Raw genomic sequence first — 21797 nt, forward strand, 5'->3', positions numbered from 1 at the left:
AATTTGCATTGTGGTTCTTACAACTATTTTGTGAAGGGAGAGATTCCTCTGATGACAGGGAAATCAAGTTCTATTTTATTCTCTGCTTGCAATAGGCTGTAACTATCCCCTTAAGTGCAACTTCTTAAATAAGCTTGCTTTTAACAAACTGTTTTACAAAAGATTATGTGTAGTATGAATGATACTCTACTCTCTTCAATGAGAAACTTTTCTTCATTCATACAATGGGAAAAGGCTAAAGGCAGAAAGAAGCTAGAAAATGAAGTGTAAGAAGAGAAGTATAAGGGATAGAAATAATTAAGACTTAGGGATAGAAATAATTAAGATTGCTACAGACTGTTCTTTTGTAGATAACACAAACAATATGTGAAAAACCATAAGAAATCTTGTCTTCCTTTGTTTTAATAGAAAGAAATTGTGATTTCTTTTTCTGGAAGTCACTGGGTGCGGAAACCTTAATGATTTCTTTTATAGATTTTGAGAATTGGTATTTTTCCTTTCTGGTTCCTTGCGATTTTGCTGAGGGTATGGTAATGAAAGTATTTTGTGTGGTGACTTTTCCCCCCCTCCTTCCTTAAAATAAAGTTTATTGCCTCTCCTATCCATAGTAAAGGAGAAAAACATATATTATTGAATTTATTTTTAAAAAAAGAAACCTCAAATGTGTGTTCAAACGTTTCTCCCCTCACATAGAGGCTTGGGAAGAATTTAGTGCTAAATAAATGCTGCCTCAAACCAGGCAAGATAAAACATAAATCATTGCATTAAAACCTCTAACAAGTCTATCTGCTTTTTGAAATGACTGGGAGATGAAAGCGACGAGTCTCATTTAAGAAGGCCCAGCGGATCAGTTCTGCATTTATATAGCTGTTATCAAAAGCAATTCATTTGGAGATCAAATAGACTGACAGATAGGACAAGCAGGGGATCACCACTGCCTTCGGGCAGCCCAAAGCCAGGATGGCTCCCCAGAACCATCACTAATATTGAGTCTAGTCAATGCTCCTGTTTATTACCCTTCCATCCTCTGCCAGCTACACGGTAATGCATACTTCTTCCATCCCTTCCTACACAGGTGACTGTAGGGAGAAGGGTAGTAAGAATAATGTTTCTCCAGTGGGTCTGGTGGAAAGACCTCTGCTGTACTGCGATGAACAGGCTATGTTCACCCAAATTTTGGACAAGGGTGATGACGGTGAAGAAGACTAGTGAAAACTAAGAGGGGCTTACCAAGGGGCTTTGGGTCCCATGACCTCTTCCTGGTTGGCATGTTTCCCATGATTTCTCCAGGCTGCAGATTATGCTCAGTTTCCAAGGTAGAGCAAGAGTGAAGCATGTCAGAATAAAGTGAACTTGTACAGGCAGACATTTTCAAGGTTAGCAGAGAGGGATCTATTTATCACTGAGGAGGCTGGGGTCTCCAGTCCTAAATAAAACTTACTGTTTGTTTGTTTGTTTGTTTGTTTGTTTAATCTCATTAAAAGGTAACATGTGAGGCACCTGGGTGGCTCAGTCAGTTGAGCATCTGACATTGGCTCAGGTTGTGATCTCACAGTTCGTGGGTTTGAGCTCCGTATCAGGCTCTGTGCTAACAGCTCAGAGCCTGGAGCCTGCTTCAGATTCTTGTCTCCCTCTCTCTCTTCCCCTCCCTTGTTCACTCTCTCTTTCTCACTCTCTGTCTCTTAAAATAATAAACATTTAAAAAAATGATAACATGTTAATTGTTGAAAGTCTGATTAAAACAAAAAGAAAAAAGAGAAAAAGAAAAGTTTTCAAAGATAACTCCTGTTAACACATACAAACACATATATAAGGGCATAAACACAGATGTACAAATTTGAGATTATACTCTATTTGCATGCTATATGGTTGATTTTAATTTTAAAATATAAGAATTTTATTCAGTTATTATTTGAAAACAGTTTTTATGAATCAAGATCTTTAATTATGTGGATATACCAATCTTGATTTAATTGTATCTCTTGTCAATAGTTTAGGGAATTTGTTGTTGTTTTGGCATATGAGAATAGTGTATATTTTGTCCATATATTTTTTAATTCTTTAGTGAAATTTTTATTTTTTAATCAATTGTACAAGATATATGTACATTTTAAAGTTTTTTGATGATAATCAAATTGCCTTCTATGAAGTTTCTACCAACTGATAGCCACACTGGGTATGCTTATTAGGCTGTATTTTTGCCATATAAAGAGTCCCCCTGGGGCACCTGGGTGGCTCAGTCATCTGACTTTGGCTCAGGTTATGATCTCGTGGTTCCTGAGTTGGAGCCTGCATTGGGCTTTGTGCTAACAACTCAGAGCCTGGAGCCAGGCTCAGATTCTGTGTCTCCCTCTCTTTCTGCCCCTATCCCATTCATGCTCTGTCTGTCTCCCTTTCTCTCAAAAATATGTAAGCATTTAAAAAAAAAAAAAAAAGAGTGCTCCCATATACTATTACCATTCTTTTAAATATTTGCTAAATGGAGGGGTGAAATGTGGATTACTTTGTTGTAATTTGATTATTGAAATAAGTCTTTTCACGTTTGTTTGTTTACATTTGTTCTATTGTAAGTAGTATGTTTGCTGGTTTTGAGGGGAGTTAGCCATGCTTATTTTTCACTTAAGAACTTTAAAAGTCCTTTAATTATTAAGTTTTGTATGTTACAAATAGTTTTATCCAGTGACCAGAGCTTTGAGGTAGGTACCATTAAATTAAAAATCTAAAAGGAATGTGGTAATATAATACAGTATTGACTTTAAGCCATTGTATCTCTACCAGTGATTCCTAAAACATCATGTGATTGTATAAACCTTAGGTTTTAAAACAGTATTTACATATAGTTTATATGTAAAGTACTTTATTTTACAAAGTACTTGTTTTTAACTTGCAATATTTAAGAACAGACTGAAGGAGAAGAGAGAAATTAGAAGCTCTGTCCTAAATTTGTTTTACATTTGAAACTCCAATAATTTGGATATAGAATATTCAAGAAAAAAATATTAAGCCAGTTAATGCCATTAAAGCGAACCCGGAATAATTTTCCTTCTATAGGACTTCAGTTATCAATCAATCAGTTAATACTTATTGAACACCTACTCTACTTCTAATGGCGTAGGAGAATCATAAATGTTTAGAAATATTTATTTATAAATATGTTAAAAGCACAGATCATACCTTAAGTCTGATTTAAGAAAACAAATTTTTCTTATACTCATTCAACATTTACATCCTCTCTACTACTGAGTCAATGTATTAGGACAATGACTCCTACTGTATTAGGAATGGTGAAGAATTCAGTTGATAAAGGAGACATGGTCCTTGCTGTCACTATGTTTAAAACCTAGTTGGGGAAACAAACATTCTATAAAAAGCCAGCAGTCACTCATCATGTAGGCATGGCCTTGTATTGTAACAAGAGCAGCATATGCAATCTCAGGCAAGGAAACACTCACTGGCACACAAGAGACCAGAATTAGAGCCTGCCTGGGCTCCAAAGAATATATGGGACATGAATTGTGGAAGAAAAGGAAGGGAAAATTATAGAGAAAAATATAAATATTCTTTCTTATAGTTTTTTGGGCTTCAAAAATATATTCCTTTTGCTTCAAGATCTGATAAGCTCAACAACTTTCCTCTTTGTGTCTGTCGTGCTTCTGTACCTCCACCCCAGCAGCACTGAGAGGGGACCTTGGAGACAGGTGGACACAGGGGCTCCACTCTATGACTTCTCCATTCTCTCTACCATAGGAACTGTGAAGGTATATATACAGGTGATTAGCATACTGAAGGACTCCATCCTCAATTCCCAAACTGTACACTTAGCTGAATGCAGGATTGTCATTACTATAGATTTTTCCTCCTACAGAGACAACCTCACCCATAGACATAAACAACCAATGAGTCTGAATGGTGGCCACTCCAAAGCTATCCCCATCCTAATCCCTGGGACTTGTAAATATTACCTTAGATAGCAAAAGTGACTTGTACAAGTGAATTTAGCTTAAGACTATTTTACAAAAATATAGTCTACAATACTAATAATTTATTACAGTACAAGAAATTGCTATTTTACATAATTTTAATGGTGATATATTAGGGTGACCAACTCATCCTATTTTGCCTGGGACTTTCTGGGGTGTCTTGGTGTCAAAACTGACAGTCCCATACCCTGGGAAACCCCTCAGACCTGGGCAGATCAGGACAAGGAGTTACACAGGTGGTTAAGTACAAACATAGTCCCAACAAAATGTCATTTCCAAAATGGTTTGCCCACATGAGATGAGCAAATTCAAAGAAGATACATTACATTATCTTTTTCTTTTAACATAGAGCAATACTTATATATTTTTTTAATTTATTAAGTGGAATATGCATAAATAGAATGTATTTTAAGTAGTGGTGGTATTTTCAATGTTCATCATTGGCTAAAAGTTTACTTAGTCCTATCTTTACTTCAATGAGCAATCAAAATGTGCTTTTTCATTTTTAAGTCAATCACACTTTTAAGGCTCCAAATCAAGATTTTCTGTATACACAATCAGATGCCACCTGTCAAAACTCCAGACAAGCTGGAAATTGTCCACATATTCACACCCAGAATGAAACATCTATATTTCTAATGCTATTTCAAGGCAGTGTATCAGATTTAAAATCTTTATTATCTCTGAGACAGGAAAGCATGTAGATAAATGTCCTGATAGTCCAAGCTTTCAAAGAATGTCACCATTTATTCTGTGGATACGCATCCTTGCGCAGCCACTGGACATGACACAGCTAAATGTGATTCTGCTTTCCCAATTCCCTTCTCCTTCCCCTTTGCCCCCCAATTTTCTCTTTTCTCTTTTCTTATCCCTCTTTCAAATGTTCATTTGAAGATATACTTTATACTGGGATTAAAACAGGGTTTGCGTTTAAAATTTTCATTCACCAAACAGAAAAATATTTTACTAGAAGGGAATGGTATTAAGGAGAAATGATTTTCCGTGTGCCCTGAGGCCTGGCATAGACAGGATTTGATTTGCTATGTTCAGCTGGAATCTGGATTGATACGCAGAGATGAGAGGGGGTGTTTAATAAAATTTACATTTCATTTTCTCACTTGACACCAGTCTCCCGTCACTCAGGGAATTGATGGGAATGCTGCAAATAACTTTTGTCAGAATCTAGTTGGGGAAACAGACTGGGAAATGAGAAAACAGAGGGAGAGAGAGAAAAGAACAATCTGGTTTGTTTTCATCTTCTGGTTCCAGTGATGGGAACAAATCCATTGTGGCTGGAGGACTTGACAGCTGGCAGCCTTTACATGGAAGGAGCCAGTGTACCAGTGGGAAAGTGGGGAGGCACCTGGGAACTGACATGACCCAGCTGCCCGCAGCAGGCAACCATGCTGTTGGGGAGTATTCTTTGGATGGAAGGAGGAGTTTAAGTTCTGGAGGACTGGAAGCAATTTCTGTCAGCTGAAAAAGAGATCAGGAGATCCCCAAGGAAAGCAAGAGAAGGGGACTAAACTTCCCTTTTATTACATGAAACCATAGTGTCTATATCAGTTTTTTATTGATGTGTAACAAATTACCACAAATTTAGTCACTTAAAACAATATCCATAATAAATATCACTCAGTCTTAAAAAAGAAGGAAATCCCTGTCATTAGCAACAACATGGATGGACCTGGAGAATACTGTCTCAGTGAAATAAGCCAGACCTGTAAAGATGAGTAATGTTTGATCTCACTTACCTGTGGAATCTAAAATAGTCATACTCATAGAAGCAAAGAGTAGAATGGTGATTGCCAGAAGCTGGGAAGAAAGGGAAAGGGGAAGTGATGATCAAAGTGTACAAAATTTCCATTATGCAAGGTAAGTTCTGAAGATCTATTTATTCAGCATAGTGCCTACAAGCTAAAAATACTGTGTTGCCTACTTAAACTTTTCTAAGAGCATAGGTCTTATGTTAAGTGTTCTTACCACAAATAATAATAATAATAATAATAATAACAGGGTGGGAAGAAACTTCAGGAGATGATGGATCTTTATATGGCCTCAATAGTGGTGATGGTTTCACTGGTGAATACTTATTCCCAGGCTCATGGAGTTGTATATATTAAATACACATACAGCTTTTTACATGTCAAATACATCTCAGTAGGATTGTTCAAAACCAAAAATGTAACACTCATGTATTAACTCTCAGTCTATAGGTCAAAAGACTGGGACAGCTCAACTGAATTTTCTTCTTAGGGTCTCACAAGGCCAAAACCAAGATGTTAGCCAGGCTGAGCATTTATCTAGAAGGTTTGAGAAAGAATCAGCTTTCAAGCTCATTCAGGCTATTGGCAAAATTCATTTCCTTATGGTCATAGGACTTAGGTCCCTGTTTCTATGCTAGCTGTTATCTGTGGGCCACTCTTAACTCTCAGCGGCTCCTCGGATCCTTTGCCAGCTGATCTGCTCCATTTTCAAAGCATCAATGACACAAAGACTCCTTTCCATTTTTGGAATATTTCTGACTCCCTTTTCTACCACCAGTTGAGAAAACTTTTTTTTTTAAAGGTTCACGTGATTAGGTTAGGCCAACCCAAATAAATTTCCCTAGATTAAGGCCAACTGATTAGTAAGCCTAAACAAAAATCAATAATTTAGGGGTGCCTGAGTGGCTCAGTTGGTTTGGTGTCTGACTCTTGATTTTGGCTCAGGTTATGATCTCATGGTTTGTGAGATTGAACCCATGTCAGGCTCCCTGCTGAAAGAGTGGAGCCTGCTTGGGATATTCTCTCTCTCCCTCTTTCTCTGCCCCTCCCCTGCTCATGCTCTCTTTCTCAAAATAAATAAATAAACTTTAAAAAAAACCTGCAATATCAATTTGCCACTTAATTTAATCATGGGTATGACACTAGGTAACTGAGAAAATGGAGGCCATCTTAAAACTCTGCCTATCATATTGTCTTATATGTAATCAATCCATGGTGCCAGCTCAGAGTAGACAGGAATGGTTGCTGACATTAGCTGGTGGTTTCTGAGAAGCCTGGAGATCCAGAAGGGTAGCAGGCAAGGCATTAAGCCAAAAGATATTTATACAAATCCTAAGAAAAAACAAGATGTAGAAGTTATAATTACTTTGTATTGATCAAAAAGATAATATCAACATTAGTTTGGCACATTTCTCAGCACTAAATCAGTGGTTCTTTCACTAGAGTTGATGTGATAAGCAAAGGAGGAATGTAAACAGCCTTTGGAAGCACTGATGGCAGATTCAGGGCTATTTGGGCAGAAAATTCAGTCTTGGGTAGTCATTCAGTGGTCTAGAAAGGGTGGGCCTACTATGTGATAGGCACATCCTCTTTATATATATATATATATATATATATATATATATATATATATATATATATATATCCTATTTATTTTTGGGAGGGAGGGAGGGATGGAGGGAAAGAGAGACAGAGAGAGAAAGCAAGCACAAGCAGGAGAGGAACAGAGAGAGAGAGAGAGAGAGAGAGAGAGAGAGAGAGAGAGATTCTGAATCAGGCTGTAGGCTCTGACCTGTCAGCTCAGAGCCCAACACGGGGCTCAAACCCTCAAACTGTGAGATCATGACCTGAGCCAAAGTCAGATGCTTAACCAACTGAGCCACCAAGGCACCCCTGGTAGGTACGTCCTCTTGACCTCATGGACTTCCTGCCTATATGGAGGAAGGCAACTAGGGGTTGGGGGAGGTCAAAGTGGAGCTCTCCAGAGGACAGAGCCTGGGGAAACTCTTCTTCACTAAGTCTAAAGGCAGTATTGGCTGGGATGCCATAGATCTTTGATACAAGCTCTATTTGACACATGAATAAATAAGAATATTTGCAGGTCATTTGGTCCATTATCTTCCATTATATTTATATAAAGGAATTTATATAATTTATTTTATTTTATTATTTTTTTATATTAAATATAATTTATTGTCAAATTGATTTCCATACAACACCCAGTACTCTTCCCAACAGGTGCCTTCCTCAATGCCCATTACCCACTTTCCCCTCCCTCCCACCCCCATCAACCCTCAGGTTATTCTTGGTTATTAAGAGTCTCTTATGGTTTGCATCCTTCACTCCCTGTAAACTTTTTTTCCCTTACCCTCCTCCATGGTCTTCTGTCAAGTTTCTCAGGATCCACATATGAATGAAAATATATGTTATCTGTCTTTCTCTGCCTGTCTTATTTCACTTAGCATAACACTCTTCAGTTCCATCCACGTTGCTACAAAAGGCCGTATTTCATTCTTTCTCATTGCCATGTAGTATTCCATTGTATATATAAATCACAACTTCTTTATCCAATCATCACTTGATGGACATTTAGATTCTTTCCATAATTCGGCTATTGTTGAAAGTGCTGCTATAACATTGGGGTACAAGTGCCCCTATACATCAGCACTCCTGTATCCCTTGGGTAAATTCCTAGCAGTGCTATTGCTGGGTCAGAGGGTAGATCTATTTTTAACTTTTTGAGGACCCTCCACACTGTTTTCCAGAATGGCTGCACCAGTTTGCATTCCCATCAACAGTGCAAGAGGGTTCCCGTTTCTCCACATCCTCTCCAGCATCTGTAGTTTTCTGATTTGTTCATTTAATCCACTCTGACTGGCGTGAGGTGGTATCTCAGTGTGGTTTTGATTTGTATTTCCCTGATGAAGAGTGACATTGAGCATCTTTTCATGTGTCTGTTGGCCATCTGGATCTCTTCTTTAGAGAAGTGTCTATTCATGTCTTCTGCCCATTTCTTCACTGGATTATTTGTTTCTTGGGTGTGGAGTTTGGTGAGTTCTTTATAGTTTTGGATACTACCCTTTGTCCGATATGTCATTTGCAAATATCTCCTCCCATTTCATTGGTTGCCTTTTAGTTTTGTTGATTGTTTCCTTTGCAGTGCAGAAGCTTTTTATCTTGATGAGGTCCCAATAGTTCATTTTTGCTTTTAATTCCCTTGCCTTTGGAGATGTGTCAAGTAAGAAATTGCTGTGGCTGAGGTCAAAAGAGGTTTTTTCCTGCTTTCTCCTCTAGGGTTTTGATGGTGTCCTTACATTCAGGTCCTTCATCCATTTTGAGTTTATTTGTGTGACTGGTGTAAGAAAGTGGTCTAGTTTCATTCTTCTGCATGTTGCTGTCCAGTTCTCCCAGCACCATTTGTTAAAGAGACTGTCTTTTTTTTCCATTGGATACTCTTTCCTGCTCTGTCAAAGATTAGTTGGCCATACATTTGTGGGTCCAGTTCTGGGGTCTCTATTCTATTCCATTGGCCTATGTGTCTGTTTTTGTGCCAATACCATACGGTCTTGATGATTACAGCTTTGTAGTAGAGGCTAAAGTCTGGGAATGTGATGCCTCCCACTTTGGTTTTCCTCTTCAATATTGCTTTGGCTATTCGGGGTCTTTTGTGGTTCCATACAAATTTTAGGATTGCTTGTTCTAGCTTTGAGAAGAAAGCTGGTGCAATTTTGATTGGGATTGCATTAAGTGTGCAGATTACTTTGGATAGTATTGACATTTTAACAATATTTATTCTTCCAATCCATGAGCACGGAATGTTTTCCATTTCTTTGTATCTTCTTCACTTTCCCTCATAAGCTTTCTATACTTTTCAGCATACAGATCTTTTACATCTTTGGTTAGGTTTATTCCTAGGCATTTTATGATTCTTGGTGCAATTGTGAATGGGATCAGTTTCTTTATTTCTCTTTCTGTTGCTTCATTATTGGTGTATAAAAATGCAACCGATTTCTCTACATTAATTTTGTACCCTGTGACTTTGCTGAATTCACGTATCAGTTCTAGCAGGCTTTTGGTGGAGTATGTCAGGTTTTCCATGTAGAATATCATGTCATCTGTGAAAGGTGACAGTTTGACTCCATCTTTGCCACCATTGATGCCTTTGGTTTCCTTTTGTTGTCTGATTGCGGAGGCTAGGACTTCCAACACTATGTGAAACAACAGCGGTGAGAGTGGACATCCCTGTCGTGTTCCTGATCTCAGGGGGAAAGCTCTCAGTTTTTCCCCATTGAGCATGATATTAGCTGTTGGCCTTTCGTAAATGGCTTTTATGATGTTTAAGTATGTTCCTTCTATCCCGACTTTCTCGAGGGTTTTTATTAAGAAAGGAGGCTGAATTTTGTCAAATGCTTTTTATGTAGATTGACAGGATCATATGGTTCTTACCTTTTCTTATATTAATGTGATGTACCACGTTGATTGATTTGTGAATGTTGAACCAGACCTGCAGCCCAGGAATGAATCCCACTTGATCATGGTGAATAATTCTTTTCATATGCTGTTGAGGTCAATTTGCTAGCATCTTGTTGAGAATTTTTGCATCCATATTCATCAGGGATATTGGCTGTAGTTCTCTTTTTTGCTGGGTCTCTGTCTGGTTTGGGAATCAAAGTAATGCTGGCTTCATAGAATGAGTCTGGAAGTTTTCCTTCCCTTGCTATTTTTTGGAACAGCTTGAGAAGGATAGGTATTATCTCTGCTTTAAATGTCTGGTAGAATTCCCCAGGGAAGTTATCTGGTCCAGGACTCTTATTTGTTGGGAGATTTTTGATAACTGATTCAATTTCTTCGCTGGTTATGGGTCTGTTCAAGTTTTCCATTTCTTTTCATTTGAGTGTTGGTAGTGTTTGGGTGCTTAGGAATTTGTCCATTTCTTCCAGGTTGTCCAGTTTGTTGGCATATAATTTTTCATAGTATTCCCTGATAATTGCTTGTATTCCTGAGGGATTGGTTGTAGTAATTCCATTTTCATTCATGTTTTTTGGGGGGTCCTCTCCCTTTTCTTTTTGAGAAGCCTGGCTAGAGGTTTATCAATTTTATTTTTTCAAAATATCAACTAGTGGTTTCGTTGATCTGCTCTACAGTTTTTTGGGATTCTATATTGTTTATTTCTGCTCTGATCTTTATTATTTCTCTTCTGCTGGGTTTGGGATGTCTTTGCTGTTCTGCTTCTACTTCCTTAGATGTGCTGTTAGATTTTGTATGGGATTTTTCTTGTTTCTTGACATAGGTCTTCATTGCAATGTATGTTCCTCTCAGGACTGTCTTTGCTGCATCCCAAAGTGTTTGGATTGTTGTATTTTCATTTCATTTGTTACCATATATTTTTAAATTTCTTCTCTAATTGCCTGGTAACCAATTCATTCTTTAGTAGGGTGTTCTTTAACCTCCATGATTTTGGAGGTTTTCCAGACTTTTTCCTGTGGTTGATTTCAAGTTTCATAGCATTGTGTTGTGAAAGTGTGCATGGTATGATCTCAATTCTTTTATACTCATGAAGGGCTGTTTTTTGACCCAGTATGTAATCTGTCTTAAAGAATGTTCCATATGCACTTGAGAAGGAAATATATTCTGTTGCTTTGGGATGCAGAGTTCTAAATATATCTGTCAAGTCCATCTGATCCAATATATCTTTCAGGGTACTTCTTTATTTATTCTCTGTCTAGATATTCTATCCATTGTTGTTAGTGACGTATTAAAGTCTCCTGCAATTACCACATTCTTATCAATAAGATTGCTTATGTTTGTGAGTGTTTTATACATTTGGGTTCTTCTGAATTCAGTGAATAGACATTTATAATTGTTAGCTCCTCCTGATGGATAGGCCCTGTAATTATTATATAATGCCCTTCTTCATCTCTTCTTATAGCCTTTAAAGTCTAGTTTGTCTGATATTAGTATGGCTACTCTAGCTTTCTTCTGACTTCCAGTAGCATTATAGATAGTTCTCCATCCCCTCCCTTTCAATCTGAAGCTATCCTCAGGTCTAAAATGAGTGTCTTGTAGACAGCAAATAGATGGGTCTTGTTTTTTTATCCATTCTGATACCCTGTGTCTTTTGGTTGGAGCATTTAGTCCATTTGCCTTCAGTGTTATTATAGAAAGATATGGGGTTAGAGTCATTGTGAGTCTGTAGGTTTCATGCTTGTAGTGGTGTCTCTGGTACTTTGTGGTCCTTGCAACATTTCCCTCACAGAGTCACCCTTAGGATCTCCTGTAGGGCTAGTTTAGTGGTGATGAATTCCTTAAGTTTTTGTTTGTTTGGGGAAACCTTTATCTCTCCTTCTATTCTGAATGACAGAATTGCTGGATAAAGGATTCTTGGCTGCAAATTTTTTTCTGTTCATCATGTTCAAGATTTCCTGCCATTCCTTTCTGACCTGCCAAGTTTCAGTAGATAGGTCTTCTACTACCCTTATGTGTCTACCTTTGTATGTTAGGGTCCTTTTATCCCTAGTTGCTTTCAGAATTCTCTTTATCCTTGTATTTTGCCAGTTTCATTATGATATGTTTTGCAGAAGATCGATTCAAGTTCTGTCTGAAGGGAGTTCTCTGTGCCTCTTGTATTTCAATGCCTGTTTCCTTCCCCAGATTGGGGAAGTTTTCAGCTATATTTGTTCAAGTACACCTTCAGCCCCTTTCTCTCTCTCCTTTTTCTGGAATTCCTATGATATGGATATTGTTCCATTTGATGGCATCACTTAGTTCTCTAATTCACCCTTCATAATCATGGATTTTTTTTCTCTCCCTTTTTTCTCAGCTTCTTCTTTTTCCATAATTTTGTCTTCTAATTCACCTATTCTCCCCTCTGCCTCTTCAATCCCCACTGTGGCTGCCTCCATTTTATTTTGCACCTCATTTATAGCATTTGTTAATTCATCATGACTATTTTTTAGTCCCTTGATGTCTGTAGCAATAGATTCTCTGCTGTCCTCTCTGCTTTTTTCAAGCCCAGCAATTAAATTTATGACTATTCTAAATACTTGTTCAGTTATATTGCTTAAATTGGTTTTGATCAATTTATTAGCTGTCACTACTTCCTGGAATTTCTTTTGAGGAGAATTCCTCTGCTTTGTCATTTGGCTAGTTTTTTGTCCCTTATGAGTTTTAAAAGCTTGTTGTGTGCTCTGCAGCTGTGAGCACTGCTATATTAAAGGGGGGGTCATACCCTGTCTAGGGTCTGGCCCTTCAGGAGGTGTTTTTTCAGGGATTGTTACTTGCTCTCTGTTCTTGTGACATTGGTTATTTTATTTGCCTACTTGTAGTGATATATTGGGCCCTCTACCAAGTGTGCTTTGATTTGTTACTTGAAGTAGCCCTATAAAAGAAAACAGACAAACAGAAGACAAAAACATGCAAACACACAAATAACACAAACAAATATACAAAAACAAACAAAAAACAAAAAATACAGACTACAAGTAAAGAACAGAGTGGAGGCGGTGCTGATGGAAGAGCACATACAAAGAGAGAAATGACAGGAGTGGGGAAATAGAAAAAATAAACATTGACCAGGCAGAGAGACTAAAAGGCTTAATCCAGAGAGAGAGAAAGGAAAATAAAGGAGGTGGGGAGAAAGAAATGAAGATAAAGTTACCCAAACAGAGAAAGTATATGGCTTGATTATTCCAGAGAGAGAGAAAGGAAAATAAAGAAGGAGGCAGGGAAAACGAAATGAAGATAATGTTGCCCAGACAGAGAAACTATATGGCTTGATTATTCCAGGGTGTGAGAAAGGAGTATAAAGAAGGAGGTGTAGAATACGTGTCAAGACAATGGATTAAATATATCTGTTTAGACAAACCAATAACCAGAGTAACCAGCATAGAGGAGGGAAGAGATAAGGAGGAGAAATGGGGGGCGGGGGGGGGGGTAGGGAATATATCTATATATCCAGAATTGACCTAGAATTAATCCAGGCAATGTTGCAGTGCTGGTCTCGAGTAGCTGTCCATCTGGCTTAACAGGGTCTGTTTGGCTCCAATAGATGCCCAGTTACCTGGTTTGGAGAGGCATGGTTTGGTGTAAACTGTCCTGCCTCCACTGTGGGCCCCTCAGACATCCCTGAAGCCCCGCCTTGGTGGTGGTGGTGGCGGGGGTTGGGGGGAACGCTGATCCCCCGTCTTTTCTCCATGGACCCTGACCTGTACCCAGTGGACTCCGTTTGAGTCATCCTCATTGTGCTGCTGGCGCAGATGGGGGTGGTCCTTCTCACTCTGCCAACTCCCCTGACCCTGCGCTTGGCTAGGATTCAAAGACCTGCTCTGTGCGCTCTGGCACTGGGAAAATGCCTCTCATGCACCGGATATGTGGTGCTGCTGGCTTTGTCTGTGCTACCACACTTCAGGGAGGACACCCTTCTCCCACTGTGCTGCCGACCTCCCCACCAAGCCCTGGGGGTGGTGGACATAGGCAGGCTTTGTCTTTTCCCACAGCATTCCAGGGAGGGCACCACCTTCTCCTACTGCAGGCTGAGACCCTGACCTACCACTAAACCCAGGGTTCGCTCCCCTTCCCCCCAGGTATGCGAACAGGGAGCCGACCCTAGTCTGGAGAAAGGATCCCTCTCAGTCCCAGGTCTTTCTCCTGTCCAGATACAGTCCTACACTTCCCCAGCCACTCTTTCTCTTCCCTTTGTCTCTCTGCAGAAGGGGATCTCTCCCCTCCATGCCTACACAGCCTGTTTTATCTCCCCCAGTTCACAATCACCCACCTATTGTTTCTCAAGTTGTCCAACTTTTTTCCTGGTAGATTGTCTCTTTTCCTCCCAGACTCTTGGGGTTCAAAGTCCTTTGGCTTCAGCACTTTGAGAGATGTGGGAAGTATGGATCCCCCTACTTCTCTGCCATGTTGGCCCAATACTTGGAATTTATATAATTTATATAGCTATATATCCAAGTAGGAAAGTAGCATTTAACCACGTCTTAAAAAATCTCAACAGAGGAACCTACACACTGTTTTCCAGGGTGGCTGCACCAGTTTGCATTCCCACCAACAGTGCAACAGAGAGGGATGAAGGGAAACCATAAGAGACTCTTAAATACAGAGAACAAACTGAGGGTTCATGGGGGTGAAGGAGAGGGGAAAGTGGATGATGGGCATTGAAGAGGGCACTTCTTGGGATGAGAACTGAGTGTTTTATGTAAGCCAATTTGACAATAAATTATATCTAAAAAATCTAAACACAGGATACTGAAATAATTATAATATTTACTGATATTTTTTCTAAGCAATCATTTTTTTCCCTAATGCCTAATCTCTTCATATATGGTGGGTATCCTTCCATCTAGCCCAGTCTAAGTTGAAATCACTTCTACCATGTTTTTTATATCATTTCATGTTTCAAATGGTCATAAATTATTCATTCACGTTATTTCCTCTGTTCAACAGCATTAATTCATTCACTGAACAATGATACAGGGATAAGTAACTGTTCCAGTTAAATTTATATATTTCTCCCTACCTATAATGTCATCTTTTTAAGTTATTTAAACCCTGTCTATTTTCCTAAGTCTCACTTAAGTTTTCATTCCCTATGAAACTTTCTTCCCTTATTTCAAATATTATTATCCTCTATTTTCAGTGTTATTGTGAATATTAAAAAAAAAACACCTATGGGGAGAATTTTCAAAGTGTTTAAAATAATGTGGAGAGATCTTATTGTCTTCTACCCATTCTTAGATAGAAACAAAACTCAGATTGGTTTCTGATATCTCCTCAAAAACACTAAAGTCAGAAAATATTGGAATGATCGTTCCACATTTTGCAAAGCAAAGGTTGTGATTCACATATTTTTATACTCAGCCAAGTTGTCTTACATATCTGAAAAACATTTCTAAGACAAATGGGCTCAGAAAAGATACTTCCTAGTTAGCCACATATTAGTTCTCAGTTCTATAAGTCAAAAGACTGGAAAGGCTCAACTGGATTTTCTTTTTAGGGGATAACAAGATTTTGGATCAGAAACCCAGGTTTGAGCCTTCACTTTACTGCTTACTGAGAAGGTCTATTCAGTGACATAAGAGAGAATCAATGAGTGGAACCATTACAAAAGCCAAGAGGAAAGTGGTTCAAGAAAGAGGAAGAGAAAGGTTGGGTTAGGTGCTCCTGAGATGTCAAGTAAAATGAAGATAAAGAATTGTTCTTTAGAAATGACAGTATGGAAGTCACTGGTGATTACCACAAGAGTAGTCTCTGTTCTGTAGATGGGTCAGAAAACATTCTGGAGTGCCTGGCAGTATGAATGAAAAATAAGGAAATAATGGAATATGTGAATAAAAATATTTTAAACAATTTTGCTGGAATAGTAGAAAAATGAGAAAGAGAACTGGAGGGGTCTATAGCATCAAAGAAACTTTATTTTTTTTAAGTGGGGTCTACTTAACCATGTTGGATAGTCATGGGAATAATCCAGTAGATGAGGAGAGATTGATGACATTGAAAAGAGAGCTGATAATTGAGGTAGTGACATCCTTGGGAACAGAATGAAGATATGTAGAAAATAATACTAAAGAGAAAATTTGGTATTACTAGACTTACAGCCTAAATTTATATATCTTCTAGAGTTGTCTAAACTATAGATAAGCACACAAGATTTTTTTTAAATATTTATTTTTGAGAGAGAGAGAGACACACACACACACAGTGTGAGTGGGAGAGGGGCAGAGAGAGAGGGGCAGAGAGAGAGAGGGAGACACACAATCTGAAGCAGGTTCCAGGCTCTGAGCTGTCGGTACAGAGCCTGACATGGGGCTTGAACTCACAAGCCATGAGATCATGACTTGAGCCGAAGTCAGACACTTAACCAATTGACCCACCCAGGTGCCCTTACAGGATTATTTATTTATCCCCAAACTTAAGAAAATTTTGGAGCATCTGATTTCTCAGGCCATACTCATGATTTGCAAATTAAAACTCAGTCTTTTAACTTAAGGCTCTATCACAAAACTGAATCTATGAAATCTGCCAAATAAGTGTGCTTTGATAGATGCTTTCAAGAGTCACTCCTTTGTGTTCAAGGTCTTAATACCATGTGGTGTGGGTTTAGAATAGGTTCTTATGGAGCTGGGCTAGAAGAAGTACACAGTATGGCACTGATCCAAGGGAGAGAAACATACAACCCATGGTGGGCACTTCTCAGTACTGTGGGCATTGTGTTGTGTCTGCCCTTGACTTAGGGTGAGTGTTTGCTTCCCCAGTGTTTCCTCCATATGCGTGATGGGAAGGTGGCTCTTTTATAATTGAATCTGATTGAGAAATGCCAAGTCTGTAGCCATACACAAATTTTCTTTATAGGTCCCTCACATAGATGGGATCCTAGGTTGCATGCCCTGTATGACATTCCAGGGATATTCTGGTGAGAACACAGATTTGTTAGCACTCTAATCACTGTCCACCAAGAAACATTCCTTTCCCAAGCTTGAGACTTTACCTTTTCCTTTCATTCCTCTTTGGTCTCTCTTTCTGGTCCATTCATCTTACACTCTCTACCCTCTTTATCTTCGCCTATATATATGTAAGTCCTCCATCCAGAACTAAATGCATTTTATATCAGCAAGTTCTACTCTTGGATGAAATTTAAAGAGATTGCTAGCCTCTAATCAATCATAAGTTGCAGAAAATATTTTTTTTAAAATTTGTTTTGGTAGTAATAGGTCCTATAAAAACATTGAAATACAAAAAGATAAAAAATTTGAGGTGAAAATCTACCCATATTACTGCTCCATTCCCTAAAGGTAACTATTTTTTTTTCAAAACTTTATTGGTTTCCTTTCCATAATTTTTCTATACATTAACAAACTAGAGGTAAAAGCATAATAAACACATTATTTTGCAATTTTATATTTTTTTTACCCTAATAGTATAGCTTGAATAATTTTCTACATCATTCTACTGGACAGATGTGCCATTAATGTTGAGGAAATCTTAAAATCAGATACAGTCCAAACAAATTTCCAACTTTGCCTGGACCATTGCAAGAGTTTAGTAATGACTGTTCTTCATCTATACAATGTAGAGACAAGTGGCCATTTCCCACATTTTTCAAAAGGAGATTGAGTCTCTTTCCCCTTGTTACAACTACTAATATTGAAATAAAATATATGGTGATAATAAATGAATGATCATTTTGATACTGAAATAAAAGAGAAAAATGATTCTTCAAAACCCAGTAAATTCTAGAAAGTCTTCCAAATGCATTAAATGAATCTTCTGTCTCAAAAGAGACCAGATTGATGGTCTCTTCTTGAGTTGTTCTAAGCAAAGAGAACCCTGGTCTTTTTTCATGTATAAATATAACAAATGTTAGAAGAATATTTGTAAACACGCAAATCTCCATATTCTACCAATTAGACTTCATTTAATTTTATAAAAGTGATTTATCCCTTTTAAAAGATTACATTCAGGAAATGTGATTCATCTCTCAAATATATCTGTAGTTAATCAGAGTGCTATCACATAGGTTGAAATCAACTGTGTTCTACACTTAGTAGAGTAATTCCTTCTGCTTATAGCTCCTTCAAAATTGACAGTGAATACATTATAAATCCTGGAAACAAAATATGGAATAAATGCATGAATTTTAAATGACAGAATTAATTAAAATCCTTTACTGTTATTGACGTACAGTTTTATAGAAGCTTGGATGAATAATATTTGCATGTGATTTACATTCAATTTCCCCATATTCATTTTTGCATACAGTTTGCATGCATTTCAATGTATAGTGATTTCATACATTTAGCCTTAGACTGTGAGATGGAAGGGAGCTATTAACTAATCTTTGAAAGGTCTGGGCCTTTTGGTTCTCAGTAGCCTCACTGGGCAACAATATGGACGAATCTGCTGCAAGATACAATTGTGGTCAGACTGGCTCAGCCTGTCACTCTGAGAGACATGAAATTCTGTCTCTGGTACCTTCTCTGAACACAATCCCTAAAACTTCACAGATTGTGGAAACTACCTTATCTCTCATTATCCTTCCCTCTCAGTTTTAATATCCAGAAATATTTGCAAATATTTTTGAACTCTTTAGAATTTTAATTTGTTTACTATCTTGGGGGAAAAGAAGCCACCATATATAAAAAATCAGAAATGAGAAGCAAGAAGAGATTCTTTGAAATAACAGAGGAACATGACACTTTTCAATTATTTATTTCAGTAAAGAGTAAGGTTGTTGCTGCCAGGAAATATTTTTTGAACTAGCCATGTTAATGGTCTGAATAAGTTTAGGTTTGGCCAATAGTGGTGCTTTATGTAACTAGCTCATCTCCAGACATAAATGAACCAAGAGCTAATTGTTCCGTTTTCTGAGGAGAAAAAGAGGACTGGCTTAATTATGGGTTAAAAGATTCTAACTAGACTGTAAGATTCCATGCCATATGCTAGAGCCCTGCTAGTTACTCTGGATATTTCTGGCCACTGTTCTGGCCCAAAGAGTCCATTTTGGCCTGAGGGATTCCAAGCATGGCTAAGGGAGCTTTGATAGATTAATTATGATTATTCCTAAACGGAGGGATAGGATCACACTTGCTTTCCAGAAAGATTAATCTTGTGGCACATGGATGATTGATAATAAGCTAGCAAAGGTTGGGGTGTGGGTAAAGGAGTAGAAATAACCAGTGGTAGCTGACTGAGAAGGATGAGATAGAACAAGGAGTCCTGGTTGACTTCCAGATATCTAGTCTGAGTCCAATGATGCTGTGTGTTGCATTAGGGCAGGCATGAAAAGGAGGAGTATGTTTTAAGGCCATCTTAACTTCTCAGTGTCTGTGAGATAACCTAGTGGGAGTCCTCAGTAGGCAGCTAACTATATGTTATAGAACTCAGGAAATAAATTTGGGCTGGAATTTGTGGTGATAAAATAAGTCACTGGAATGAAAGGGAGAATGTGTAGACAAACCCAAAGCAGTAGTGCTAAGAATATCATTTTAAAATTCTCAAAAGTCTTAACTTCTGAATTGTTTTTGTACAAAATATTGCAGATCTCTGACAACTCAATGTATCTACCAAAGAATGCAAATAGGAGTAACCTCAGAGATCAGGAAGCTACAAAAAAAGGTTATAGCTGGGACTAATTAAACTGGAGGAGGCATAGTCTGCCTAAGTTCATCAAGTTATTTCTTCTTTGTTATGTTTTTGAACACTATTAGTGCCCATACAAAATACAAAAAGGACTTACCCTGCAGAAAGACAGTTTATGCCTCCAGAGTAACTTTCTATAGAACAGATTTCCCATCAATGCCCTTCTTAAACACAGATTACTTGGATTCCAGTTTCTTGATGAACATCAATCTTGATACCTAATTGTTTCTCCCTCAGAATCTAATACAGTGTCATCTTTTCTGAGCAGCTTTAAGGCTTGAAATCTCTATAATACATCTAAAGAATAGACAAAAGGCTGAGAATATTCCTCACGGTACAAAGATATTTTCCCATTGATGCCTTGGAGATGATGACTTTCTGCCAGTACCCACTATGGGATTAGTTACAGGGCATCATTATTGAAAATTCTGCAATAGAAGAGTATGTTTCCTTCCTCTGTTCTAATTCAAACATAAGAAGGCCTCTGAATCTTTCAGAGATTAGAAAATCCTGGTTTATATTTTGGGAACAGCTGAGAACAGGTTGTTTCTGGAAATTCTTCTCACCTCAGCTATCTTTGCTTTACTGTCTTGGAGCATAAAGCCTTCTGGATCCAGAGCCAAGGACACAATCAGGCTGCCTAAAGTGTCCTTTTGTTTGAACACTGATGAGCCCTCTTTGAATGTATGAATTAGGTGAAATTGCCTTTAGCATCCTTCCCCAACTTGGTATGAGTTGACCTTCCACTCTGGCCTTAATTAGAACCCTTAGAACACAGTCTAGAGAGGCTGCCATGACACAAGGTCTTTCCTCCTTCATTGGGCAGCTGTACACATTATCTTCTCCAAAAATCAGTGCTCTGAAAAATGAGTTCACTAATAATCTGCTTGGGCACTTGGTTATCTCTGGTCTCCCCAAATAGTTTTATTCTGTTGTAAATTTGACCCAGCTACTAACAGAAAGAACTACTTAAAATATATATATAACTTTGGTCCATGGACAATTCCCTTCCCCAGATTGTTTTTATATCTTTGCCCTTAATTAAACTCTCAACAAAGCCCCTAAGAACATGAATTATTGTGCACCTATCACAGCTGTTCCTGAATAGCTTCTGGGTGAACTGATTGAAGAGAGAATGCCTGAGTAGCACCACAAGAATCTTTGTTCTCTTGAGAAAGCCCCACACTGCCTCTTTCCTTGCCCAGTTGGCTCTGCCCCTGCAATTGCTGCCTCTCTTGTCTGAAGTCTGGGCAGAGCAGTAACTGCTGATCTTGGCCTGCCAGCTGGTATCTGACCAACTGTTCTTGGGCCTCCCTCCAGTTCCCAGTCTCCTGCAGGTATACCTGCTGAGCAAGAGAGCCTGGAGCACACGTGTGCCCCTGGGATGGGACGCTGGTAAGACCAAGAGCAGGAGCAACAGCCTCTTCTTGGCGGCCAACCTCCTTCTGGACAGCACGGTGGCTGACCTTCCTTCTGGACACTCCATTCAGTGACTGGTGGGGGAGCTGGTTCAGTTTGTCCACCATCACCTTCATCTTCTTATCTGTGAGAGAAAAGATGTAGGGGGAGACTTGGATTTAGTTCTCAAATCAGTTGAGAACCATCACTTTATATATTAACATTCCTGAAAAGATGCTGTTGATTAAAGATTAGGTTGTATCAGCTTATTGATTTACAAATACTTTTGGAAATATATATTTTTCTTCCTTAAAACAAAACAAACAAACAAAAAAACACCGCAGGGGTGCCTGGGTTGCTCAGTCAATTAAGTGTCTGACTCTAGATTTTGGCTCATGTCATGATCTCATGGTCATGGGATTGAGCCCACTCATTGGGATCCATGTTGTCAGCACAGATCCTGCTTGGGAGTATCTGTCTCTGCCCGTCCCCCACTCATGTGCACATGCTC

At 38.5% G+C, this 21797-nt stretch overlaps 1 protein-coding gene and 1 long non-coding RNA gene across 2 annotated transcripts in view; one reads left to right on the forward strand and one right to left on the reverse strand.

Annotated features, from left to right (window-relative positions):
- LOC131514338 (uncharacterized) overlaps nt 1-21797 on the forward strand; it is a 479074-nt gene that overhangs the window by 385215 nt on the left and 72062 nt on the right. The window lies entirely within an intron of this gene.
- Nucleotides 18400-21797, reverse strand: part of PKHD1 (PKHD1 ciliary IPT domain containing fibrocystin/polyductin) — a 473171-nt gene continuing 469773 nt past the window's right edge. Inside the window, exon 66 of the mRNA XM_058734233.1 lies at nt 18400-21431. Within this exon, the coding sequence (XP_058590216.1) occupies nt 20977-21431 (455 nt within the window). The 3' untranslated portion in view covers nt 18400-20976. The remainder of the gene's footprint in view (nt 21432-21797) is intronic.

Source organism: Neofelis nebulosa, chromosome 6 (assembly GCF_028018385.1).
Source record: "Neofelis nebulosa isolate mNeoNeb1 chromosome 6, mNeoNeb1.pri, whole genome shotgun sequence".
Taxonomy (NCBI): Eukaryota; Metazoa; Chordata; class Mammalia; order Carnivora; family Felidae; genus Neofelis; species Neofelis nebulosa.